The 12,533-nt window shown below is 33.4% G+C and overlaps 1 protein-coding gene across 1 annotated transcript; it reads right to left on the minus strand.

Moving 5' to 3' along the window:
- Positions 1 to 235: 235 nt before the first annotated feature.
- LOC149384457 (putative mannitol dehydrogenase) lies at positions 236 to 12,399 on the minus strand. The gene is made up of 6 exons (XM_089628157.1): positions 12,380 to 12,399; positions 2,727 to 2,804; positions 2,499 to 2,612; positions 1,246 to 1,735; positions 1,007 to 1,160; positions 236 to 441 (listed from the first exon to the last, which is right to left on the minus strand). The coding sequence occupies exons 1-6, from the start codon at positions 12,397 to 12,399 to the stop codon at positions 236 to 238; spliced, it is 1,062 nt and encodes a 353-aa protein (XP_089484283.1).
- Between the last annotated feature and the right edge of the window lie 134 nt (positions 12,400 to 12,533).

Raw genomic sequence — 12,533 nt, forward strand, 5'->3', positions numbered from 1 at the left:
ATCACCCCAAGGATATAGAAATAACAAATAAGTATCTAGAGCAAACACTATCTATCCATATCCGCATTTCCACATTATTGATCACAAAAAATAATACATGACTAAAAACATATTGGAACCAAGAAAGAACGGGTGTTCAAAATGATAAAACTCATATTTCAATAAAATGCAATAAAATGTGAGATTGAGTTATTTCCTCTCCAGCTAGCCCACAAGCATAGTGCAAGAGAAGTACTTAAATGTGAGATTGTAAAGAGTTGGCGATGTCGATGACGAAACGGTACCTAACGTCTCCATTGACAAGGCGTTCCATGGCCGTGTTGACGTAATCCATGGAAACCACTTCAATGTCTGCTTTTATGTTGTGTTCCGCCGCAAAATCCATCGTCTCTTGCAACTCTTTCATCCCCCCAATGTAACTACCGGCAATCATCTTCCTTCCTACATTCCAATTCAAACAAATTGTATGTTGTTAAAGGTACATTAATTATCTTTCTTTCTTTTTATCGGCATTTAATACCAAGAGCCAATCAATATGTGCTCATTTTCAAGAAAGTTCACTATATTTTCTCTTAGAACAACAATTATATTTAGCCCATATAATAAAATAAAAAACCAAAAAAATCAGCCAAATAAATCACCGAAAGTCTAAGAATTGCTAGATAACCAATTTTTTGTAAATTTTTTGTAAATAGTCATCTCAATTTATTTACGGCACTCAAAAAGACAAAAATACCCAAAAACATTTCCGTCTATTTTGAGTTTTTTTTTCTCTTTTTGAAAGTCGTAAATAAGTTGATATGGTTATTTACAAAAATATTATAAAATGTTAGCTATTATACAAAACGCTATAAGCCAAATGGCTATATAACTAAAAGTCAATAAAATCAAGGAATATACTTATTGTGTTCAAGTTAAAAATATATAAGATCTCAATTAATTAAGGCATATGTATAAAATAAATAAAAGGAAAAAAAAAACTCTAATTGAAAAGCTGATAAATTACCCATGAGCAAAGGAAATATGGGAAGCTCCAATGGTTTAGCCGGTGCACCAACCATAATAAGCTTGCCGTTAGGCTTTAACAGCCCAATCAAAGAAACAATACTGTGCACCGCCGACACCGTATCGATAATCCCATCCATCGTCCCCATCGCAACCTAATTAACCAATCAACAATACTTAATGACACAAATTAAAACAACAAAAAATAAAAAGCATACATAAATATATATATTTTTCCACCTTCATTTCATCCTGATCACCGCTAACAAGGAACGAATCGGCGCCGAGACGGTGAATAGCCTCGTCACGCTTGGACGAAGACGTACTCACAACGGTAACCCTAGCGCCGAAGGCCTTGGCAAACTTGACCGCCACGTGGCCCAACCCGCCGAGCCCGACGACGCCGAGGTTGATCCCGGGCTTGGCGAGGCCGAAGTGCCTGAGGGGGCTGAAGACGGTGACTCCGGCGCAGAGGAGCGGCGCGGCGGCGTCGAGGGGCAGGCCGTCGGGGATCCGGACCAGGAAATGCTCGTCGGCGACCATCACGTCGGAAAAGCCTCCGTCGCCGTTGACCGTGGCTCTGTGGTCGCCGCAGTAGTTCTCGAGGTCGCCGGAGCAGCTCGAGCAAGAACGGCATGACCCCGAGATGTAGCCGAGACCGACACAATCGCCGACTTTGAACTTCTTCGCTTCAACGCCTGTTTCTATCACCGTTCCCACGCACTCGTGCCTGTGACTCGCGTACAAAGTTGTAATGCCATGCAAAAATTAGACATAATGCGATAAATGATTTTTTAAATGTTACAGTTTATAATTACGTACATGATTCATATTTACCTAATTATGCAAAGAGGTAAATGTTTTATCTATTTTATTTACTTTAAAATCAATTATTTAGTTTAGAATATGATAGCCCCTTTTCTAACTAGGTCGATTTAGAAAAATAGCCGATTTAAAGTTAAGAGTTTGTAAATAGTCAAAGTTTGTCTAATATTAGAAGAATAACCGATCAGGTTTTAAAAACAAAATTAATTTTGGGATTAATATATTTTTTTTAAGTGATAAATTGTGTATAATAATTGACAAAAAAATTAATCTTTGTGTCAAAAATTTGACACTTATTTGTTAATCAATTAGTTTCAAATGATTATTTTTTTTTACCATTTTTCCTTCTAACTATTACATATTTATATTTAGAAATTAAATTGACTTTCACTTTATTAAGTAAAGCGTCTACCTAGCTAGCTTGATGACGCGAAGATATAGTTGTAAGAAGAATACAACTTTCAATCTTTTTACAACTAATGAGAAATTAAAACTAGCTGACCCTCGGATTAAGAAATTAAAGACAACCAGTTTTCTGAAACTACATAATATTTTTGACAATTTTTTTCAAAAACCTGCATATCAGAAACAGGTGTACTAATATTCTACTATTATAATTAGGTTTAGACAGATTAGTAAGTAATGATCTCTAATGAAATATATTATACCCGGGGACAAAAGGATATTTAGAAACACCCCATTCATTCTTTGCCAAGTGATAGTCTGTGTGACAAATACCGCAGTACAATACTTTGAACACAACATCCTTACTTCCAGTTTCTCTGCATACAAAATAAGGTAGTAAATTGTTATATACAATAGGTTACAATTTGGAAAAATAAAATTCCCATATACTGAAAAGATTAACAAAGGTGATGCATAAGAAGTTTCAAAACCTTCTGGAAAATTGAAAAGGAGAAAGCAATCCACTATCATCCCTTGCTGCCCATCCAAAGGCCTTCCTTGATTTCTCACTAAACTCCGTCATATTGTTGTTTAGCAATAATTAAATGAAACGCTCAACAATCTGTTAAATTAATAATTACCGATAATATATAGAGACCCTTTATAGACAAAGAAGAGAAAATACGTTGTTTGTCAATTGGTCATTACCATGCTAGTGCATAGGAAATTTAAAAATGGATTATCATTAACGTTACGTGCTGCGTTTATGGGAAATTGATCATTATCGTTGGACGCTGTGATGATATGTTACCTTACCAAGTCACATAAATGGCTATAAATACAAACAGCGTACAGTTGACTGTATTTGGGCTAGATTAGGAGGCAGTTTCACTTTCTAGACCTCGTGGTTAACTGAACTACTGATTAGTTGTGCTTGGTAGTTGCATAGTCTTAAAATTGTAATTTTGTCACTTGTTTTTTTTTATAACAAAAATATCATTTTCTTCCAAAATTAAATTACAATTTTATTTATTAATTTTCCAGTCTATTTTTTTCTTTCAATTTCTTTTACCTATCTCATTTTCTTCATAATTTCCTCTTTTACCTAAAATATTTAATAACCACTTACAAAATCGATTTTGTGCTAAAAATGATTTTTTTTTATTTGTTTTACATATTTGTAGATTTTTTTGACATTATTGATATTATCGAAGAACATATTGAAATTAATTGGATTTCATCAATTTCACCAAGTTTCATATGATGAAAAGGGAAACAAACGTTGCTTTTGGAATCCTTGTTGCCCTTAAATTTCGTTAACAAGTTATAAAAGTGAAATTTCAACCTAATATTTTACAAAATATAAAGAATGGACTTGTTATTTGAAAAATATATGAATATGGACTTTTGACTCATTTTCAAACAAAAATGTCCCTGAAAGTATCAAGCCAGTTTTCGAATAAATTTTCAGATGCTTTCTGATGATTTCCGATGAATTTTGATAATTTGCGATGACTTAATTAGATTATTATCTTCCGATGCTTTACGGTAGTGTCCGATGGTTTATGATAGTTTCCCATGACATGCATGGTTTAATTACTATGATGAGGGGGATTTTTTTTTCAAAAAATTTCAATTGTCTAGTTTTAGATATTTTCAAATAATAGGTATAGTCTTGATATTTTATAAATTATAAGGTCTATAATATAAAGTTTCTCTTTAAATCTTACGAGCTACGATGAAATCTAATGTATAATTTTGAATTTCGATGACCACCGATGATTCACGATGAAATACATATTGTCAAAAAAGGATGAAAATGATATCTTTATAAAAAAAATGTGCCGAAGTTCAATCTCACAACTTTGAAACTACCAAGCCTTTCTAAAAAAGCAATCCATGGGCCCGCGTTTTTTTTTTTAATATTTGGATAGACCAGGATAGCGAAAATAAATGGGGTTTTGACATAAATATTACTAAACTCATGTCATTTTACAAAAAAATAACCAAAACTTAGTTTAATTACTAAATGAGTTGTCCAATAGTTGTAGTATACCCTTCACAATTTCATGACATATTGCTCATGAAAATCAGCATTCAATTCGGTCGCGAAATTATGTTTATCGTGACCGATTTTAAAAATTTTGTGATAGATCGATCATAGAAAGGTACTTTGTGAGAAAATAATTCTCTCTCGTGATTTTAGTAGTAGATGCTTCGAAATAAAATTACAAAAAGTATTCTTGCAAAGACGCCTTAACAATCTATTGTAACTAGTCAAATGACTATGTTCTATCAAAATTCTAGCTCAACTATTTTAATGTGAAAAAAATAGATCAACTCATGCCGACGTTTCAATAGTATGACGCATATATTTTGCTATAATTTGAATACCCTAACGTTTCAGAAATTTAGTCTATAATTATTTAAATCTGATTAACTGATATTGAAATCTGGCAACAACTATTAAAATATGGTTGACTGTTATTGAAATCTAGTTAACTGTTATTGAAATCTGTTCAATAGTTATTGAAATATGGTCAAGAATTATTGAAATCTGATTAATTTTTAACTATTGAAATTGGGTTATCTGTTGTTAAAAACGTTTATTTATGAAAATATAAAAAATTCAGCCCTTATTATTGAAAAAAAAATACGAAAACGGTTACTTTCGACTATTTTCACTTTATCATATATAAATCTTACATCTAAACCAAACGACTAGTCTATATAGATGTATTTACCTCTATATTTCACGTCAAAGAGAAAAGCATATTATCATTAGTATTTTCATGTAGTAAGATTGTTGTCTTTTAACTAGTTTTTTTTTATCTCTCAAAGATACCGTTTTATTATCATTCGTAACACAACGCAAATAGTATTTCTCATTATGATAAAAATACAGAAATTAATATTATATTTATTAAGTTTTTGGTTATGTAAATATCATAAAATTTATTGTTATTATATTCATAAGCTAATAATTTTTTTTAAATAGCATAACTCTATTTTTTCCACTTACCCGCAACTACGCGAGGGTTAAATAACTTGTATAAATCGAAAGCTGTTGTTTTTATTAATAGCGTTTCGTTGAATGATTGAGATTGGCCCTCTAAACTCTCCTTCTCTCCTTCCTTCCAATATTGACACAATCGCAACTTGCCCAAGAAATTAATGGTGTGTGACAAATAAGTGTGTATATATATATGTATATATGTATACTTTTTGGTTTGGCTTGGCTCTTCCGTCCATTTTTCATTCTCCCTTGTCAGATCACGCAACTTGCATAGAAACATGAAATGAGAGGAAAAAAGATAACATAAAAAATCCAAAGCATCTCTATGCACTCATTTCTTATCTTCCATATATTTCACTTTATGTGTCTCAGTCTTGGTAGTAACAGTTCAATAAAAATGAAAGATCATGAACCTACCTGTCTTGGGAGGTGGATTCCAACAAGGGAAATTTATTTTTCTGCTTTAATTTATTTTTCTCTTCAAAAACTAATTATCGAAATTCTCATCCAGCAAAACACTTACGTGTTTAATCCCTACACCTCAATTCCTCACCGGTTAGGGTTATGTGGTCCCAAATAATTGGCTTACTCAAATAAAAACCCTAAAAAAATCTTTGGGGATATAGAAACATATTTCTTGGAGAAGTTTCTTTATCCCCTATCTTTTTTCCTTTATTCCAATCCTTATGCCACCAATGAAATCATTATGCCGTTTTAGGAGATGACTTATCCCTGAGAAATTTAATCATTCCCCTTTTGGATTGGAAAAACATGGCCTATATTCACGGTTAAAGAATTATTTATCAAGAATATCTCTGGAAGATGATAGATCCAATGTTATATTGCTCATTATGCTCATCTAGTGTGTGTGTGTGTGTGTGAGAATGGAATTTTGTAGTCGTGCTCACAGGATAACTTTATAGAAAACCAATAATATGCTAATTGATTCTTTCGGAAACAGTAAATAAAATATTTGTTTAACATATGGAAAACTTTTTATTTGTTAGTAATTAACTACGTGTCTGAAATTACTAAACGTGTGTTTAAGATAATTATTCAACTATGGTGAAACAATTTATTGAACAACCGATCGTTTTTAAGCAGTTTTAAATTTTTAATCAAAGTGATAAACAAACAAACAATCAAACAGAAATAAGGAATACGAGACAATTGGTAATCATGTTTGGTGTAAACCACCTACTCAAAAAGACTGATCATGATATGAAAACGGATCACTTTTGGCGTCGCTTTATCTAATACACATAACTACTCCTTAAAACATTGTGAACCTTACAAATGCATAGTTGGACTGATTATCTAAAAGAATTATTGATTAGCAACGCTAATATTTTTTGTAAAAAAGAAACTTAACTTTTACACACCTTGCATATAATAAGCAATAAGCCTTGTTCATTGCTGCGAAATAATTAATATATTTTAGTTTGAAAGAAAAAATATATAAAGACTTATCTAAAGATATCTAGGTTTGAAAAAAAATGAATTAAAATTTTTTTTGAGACATTTTTATCTTTTTTATTAAAAAAAAAAAAAAAATCGGTACGAATGAGTAGTATTTATGTCTAAGGTCTAATCTCTTCTTTTTTTTAAATTTTATAAAAAAAAAAAATACACAGTGATGATTTGTGTCTAATGATCAATCATCTAGTTTATATATATAATATAATATGTAGACTATCTTATTTTAAAATTTTGAATAAATGTAAATCCTTAAGGGGGAAAAAACCTATAAATGACATAAGTGGGAGCAATTTCCCATCTCCCCACCATCGAAACCCGTAGACCTCCCCACCGAATATAAAAAACCAACCATCGATCAGATCCCTTGTATAACTCATATTATTATCAATTAGAGAAGTATAAGTTGTTAATGAATTTACTTTGTCCATCTATAATTAATAGTCAATGCTTAACCTTTATAAAATTAAGTATATACTAATTAACTTCACTTGGCAAAAAAAAAAGTGAACATTGTTTCAGAGTTTCGAATATGAAAAGGAGAAGTGAGAACTGAAACGAAAAGAAGAAAAACTGATATGATAATTAAAGAAAGGATAAATCATACTCATTCTCTCTGAATTTTTGACCACCTGACCATTCAAAATAAAACTCCACCCGTGCAAAGAATGAAAACTTTCAAATAAAGAACTGCCAATTTTTTTTTCTCAATTTCAATCCAAAAAAGCATCGTTTAACGCAAACCCCCAAAATCTTCGGCAAAGTTTAGAGCTAACTAAAATCATCCCGCTCAAAACCGTAATCCACATATCTTCTAAATCCCTTTCTTTTATTTGCATATTCGTCTATTTCTTGTGGTCAATCTATTCATCACTGAAATAGTCATAAAATTTTAGTAATGAAAGTTTGTTGATGTATGAAAATAGATACAACAATTATCTCGATGAATGCATGAGTACACCGAACAAACTCTGTAATATTTCGAATACAAAGACCGGATTGTTCTTATATTAGACGAATCTCAATACAAAAAGTACAAAATAAGGGATTCAAAGTACAAGTGAAAATAAAATATGACGATGTTGTGCAACGTGGGTGTATTGTGAGTATGAGTGTTCAACCTTTTCTGATAGGGGTCTTGTTCCTTTGGGGTAATGTGTGGACATGGGCAGATCGGTTCTCACGTCATTGACGTACGATTATTTAGTAACTGCTCTGATTGTGTATCATAACTGCTTGGATAATCGAGTGTGGGTTATTCGAGCGATTATTGGTACTTATGTGGCCATTGTAAGTTTTAATTCGACTAATCTCTCTTGTATCGTGTGCTTTCTCTAATATTTTCGGTTTTTCCAGTCGGTATTCGAAACTTAACTTATGTTCTTAGGCGTTCCTCACTTTTCACACCTCGAACAGAATTTCGGTGTTGTGATTTTCTTATCATAACATAGTCACCACTTGTTTGATAAATTGCCTCAGCAAACTTTACCATCAAATTGAAGATGGATTCTTTGTCACGCTCGTTGTAGCAGATCGAGTAATTGATCACTTCCTGACATGTATGGCTCGATCAATTTTTGTTTTCTTTTTCCTACATTAAGATCTCTTCAGTAAAATTTATTCGTATATTTATCTATGCGTGTAGGTGTTAAGTTTTTTTATGAAGCTCAAACTTTCCTGATTTTATATGGAGAGAGAGAGAGAGAGATTTTTTTGTTTAAATAAATATTAGGATAAATATTATTAAATAATTTTTGTTATTTTACCACTTTACCCTTGTTTAAATAGTCACATATCAGTTATATGGTCATAAATGGACGGAGTATAGAATTTTTTTTTATGAAAAGTCTAAATTCGTAAATAAAAATGAAGTGAAAATGTAAGGACCATGTTAAGTGAATTTATCCTTAAAGAAAATGAATGAGATGTATTCAATTTTAGAAGTAATTTTTTTTATTGAAGAAAAGATATAAATATGTGTGTAGTTTCTTATACCATTGACGTCAAAATAAATGTATTTAAAGAACTGAAGTATTATTTTGTATAATAAATAAGAACAAAGGTAGTTGCAGTATACGGTTGAATTGGTATGCATGGACTAATTAAAGATTCGCGTAAGCGTTGGTATTTGTTAGAACTGCATGACGTTGATTATTAATTCTCAATATATGCACATTTGTGTCCTTCATTAGAATTTAATTATATCTCGTGAACGGCAGTTACAAAGAGAGTATAGCATTACAAAGTCATTGCATAGTACCCTATCTCTAATACCTTCATGCACCACATCCTCTCTCTCTCTCTCTCTCTCTCTCTCTCTCTCTCTCTCTCTCTCTCTCTCTCTCTCTCTCTCTCTCTCCGACGATGCCTTGACTCTTTCTCCTATTTGTTCCCTTAGTTCTATAGCATTTTCCTATAAATAGAGACCATATGGGTAGTCATACACCACATCAATCTCTTATCTCTTCATTCTTCACCTTTCTCTCTTACTTTGAAAAAAAAATCTCTCTCTCTCTCTCTCTCTCTCTCAAGCGCAAACACACACAATATACCATATATTTCTCTACGATTACAAATAAACCGAAATCATGGGAAATTACTGAGGAATAATATGTAGGTGAATTATAATTAATTACTAATTAGAGTGAGGCTTAATATTCAGCGAGGTCGTTGACAGAAGATAGAGAGCACAGATGATGACATGCAAAACGAGTTGCATTTCACTCCTTTGTGCTCTCTATACTTCTGTCATCCACCTTTTATTAGCCCCTCTATTATTATTATTATTATTTTTTTTTGTTTTTGCATTCCTTTGATGGTTTATTTCTACTCACATTCGTTATTACAGATATATTTTTTTAAATAACCCAGTCCTCCTCTCAAGATTAATGGAAACCACTTTTTCATTATCTTCATAAACTATATAGAGGTTCATCAATTCTATAATATCTACTAAATTTATTTAACTTTTTTACTACTAAATAGCGAAATTTGTATGTGTATGCTAGGTATTGTATTTCGCAGTTATTATAGCAGACATGTTTTGATGAGAGAAGCGTGATATTTGGTACATTTTAGATGATCCAGCTAACATATATTCTCTTTGGTTGAATGAAAGAAAAAAAAAAGGTAACATATTTTCTCTTCATTTAAAATACAGTGTGCGTAAGTACAATTTTATTTCCTTGTACCTCATGAATTGACTACTTTTTCAGAGTAAAATTGATGTTATCATGTTACAGTATACCAATGGCTAGGAAGCTCAAGGAAGGATATATCCAAGAAAAACACTCCACTAAAACTAGATAATACTGCAAGTTGGATATACTCATCACAAGATTCCTGACGAGGGACGATTTGTACGTAACCACAATATCAAGAATATGCCCCACATTGTTTTATTCCAAAAAAAAGTATGTGCATGAATATATACTAGCTAGCCACTATTAGGTGTAACTTGACCATAATTTTGTAATGATTTTTTAGATATTATTCTTGCATATGCAATGACGCAAGGGAACAAACAACATCACGATTCCGTTCAATATATTATAGACCCTTGTCTTATTTTCAGATTCTTTCTCTCCCATTATTTGTGTTGTCAAATTGACAAGCTTGCAGTCTTTTTCGTTGGGCCTGTCTTAATTTTTTTTTTTTTTTTTGGTAACACTATGAATTTGTAGAAGTTAAATACGACAACACCATTTACAGCTAATCTTGAGCAATTCACAGACATGAGCACCATTTTATTTTTATATATATAATCTTGACTTTCTTGTTTTAGATTAGTAAGAATCAGAAATTGTGTGGGCTATAAAAATAGTATGAGTGGAATCAAATCTAGCTTGATATAGCCAAAAGGAACCCAACCATATATTCACATGGTTTTTCGTTGAAAGGATATAACAATAAAAAAAAATAATAATAAATAATTCCCTCTTGGTCAGCCAGTCTATTATCTATCTTGCAATATCATCGTCCAACGTAGAGTATATGTTCTACTGTCAACCGCGTCTAAATGACATATGCAACGAAATCTTCAAATGTGTTTCGGCTCATAGTCATAATAACTACTTAGTAAATAAAAAAATAAAAATAAAAAATTATGTAATGCACATATCAGGGTCTGTGACTGGGCCTGAATCAATGACTTCATTGCTTCCAGGAAGAAACGCTATTTTAGATTTTTTTTACTTTTATTATTATTTCATCTATTTCATTATGGAAGGAGATATAATCATTATCGGAGTACTCGCCGTCAAGATTTTCCGGCGATCAAGGTTGGTACGGGCCGGGATCCAACCCTTACTCGCCACATGAAAAGTTTCGATGTCTTTGACGCCAAAGTCGCTAGTAGGGATGCTTAGAATTTCCTCGGCGTCCTCCAACCCAAACATATTGCGAACCAAGTTCTCATCCCATTTTCCGTTCCCGCTTTTCAGCTCCGCAACAACCGTTTCCACGGGGACATTAGGAGGGTCAATGAAGGAGAAAAGAGAAGGTCGAGGAATCCACATATCACCCATAACCGACACTTCCTCACCCGTGCCAATTTTCCATCGAGACCCCTCCAAAATGATTTCCTTGCCCCGTAGATCCAGAAGAAGCCCGAAGGAGATCCCCATCCAGAAAATAGCTAGCTCGAAACACCCTAGCCGTCAAGCTTTCCGGTCTACGAACGAGGTGCCACACATTCTTGGCGATGAGGGCTTGGTTGAATTTTTCAAGGTCCCTAAAGCCCAATCCTCTGTCGGATTTTTGTTTTATAAGCTCTTTTCATTTGCACCAATGGACTTTCCGCCCCGATTCGCAATTACCCCACCAAAATTTGGCCATCGCCCCATGCATGTCATTGACGAGCTTTTTAGGGAGCCGAAAGCAACACGCCACGTAGCTAGGGATGACTTGGAGGACGGACTTGACCACCTCTTTTTTGGATTTAGAGAACCAAAGCCCTCTCTAAGACTTAATTTTCTCCCAAACTCTTTCATGGACAAAGGCAAACATCTCACATTACCTTCTTCCGGTGAAAACGGGCAGCCCTGGATACTTTTAAGGGTTCAGTGGCTATCTAGCCATATGAATGTTAGAAATTTCTAAATAACCAACGTTTTGTTAATTTTTTTGTAAATAGTCAAGTAAATCTATTTACGCAGAGTAAATTTCTAGTAAATATGTATAAATAACGTTGGTTACGTCATATTTTTTGCTATCTACAAAACATTTACAAAACCTTGGCTAAAATGCAAATGCTTATGTTTTTATGGCTTATATCGATAAATATTTGTACTTTTGATGGCAGGTGGTAATGGAAACACCACGACGCTCCACAATGGCCTCCTTTAGGTCCTCGGGAACATCACAGCAAATATCCGACTTGTTGAGGTTGATAGTTTGGCCGGAAGCCGCGGAGTAGACCAAGAGACACCGGGCCACCGCGTCGCATTCTTTAATGTTCGCCCGGAAGAACACAAGGCTATCATACGCGAAAAGGAGGTGCGAAACCCACAGCCCATCTCTACCAAAGTTAACCTCACTAATCTCCTCATTCCGTTCCTTAACCCGGAGAAGGTTTGAGAGGCCTTCCGAGAAAAAAATGAACAAAAAGGGAGATAGGGGGTCGCCTTGTCTAAGGCCACGATGAGGGATAACTTTTCCACGGATCTCGCCATTCACGTTGAGGGCGAAGTGCACCGACATAACACACCTCATAATTATGTCCACAAAGTTGTCCGTAAAACCAAGCTTCCTCATCATCACTTCAATGAACAACCATTCAACCCGATTGTAGGCTTAAGCCATAGCG

Source organism: Urtica dioica, chromosome 10, assembly GCF_054948205.1.
Source record: "Urtica dioica subsp. dioica isolate 48M chromosome 10, U.dioica_male_clone48M_v1_H2, whole genome shotgun sequence".
Taxonomy (NCBI): Eukaryota; Viridiplantae; Streptophyta; class Magnoliopsida; order Rosales; family Urticaceae; genus Urtica; species Urtica dioica.

Excerpts from the sequence above, each read along its gene's own strand:
- LOC149384457 (XM_089628157.1), bottom strand. The coding sequence starts at position 12,399 with ATGGCGAGATCCGTGGAAAA. Across the intron at positions 2,613-2,726 it reads CCTTTTCAATTTTCCAGAAG|AGAAACTGGAAGTAAGGATG; the intron begins GTTTTGAAACTT and ends TTTTGTATGCAG. Across the intron at positions 442-1,006 it reads CATATTTCCTTTGCTCATGG|GAAGGAAGATGATTGCCGGT; the intron begins GTAATTTATCAG and ends ATTGGAATGTAG.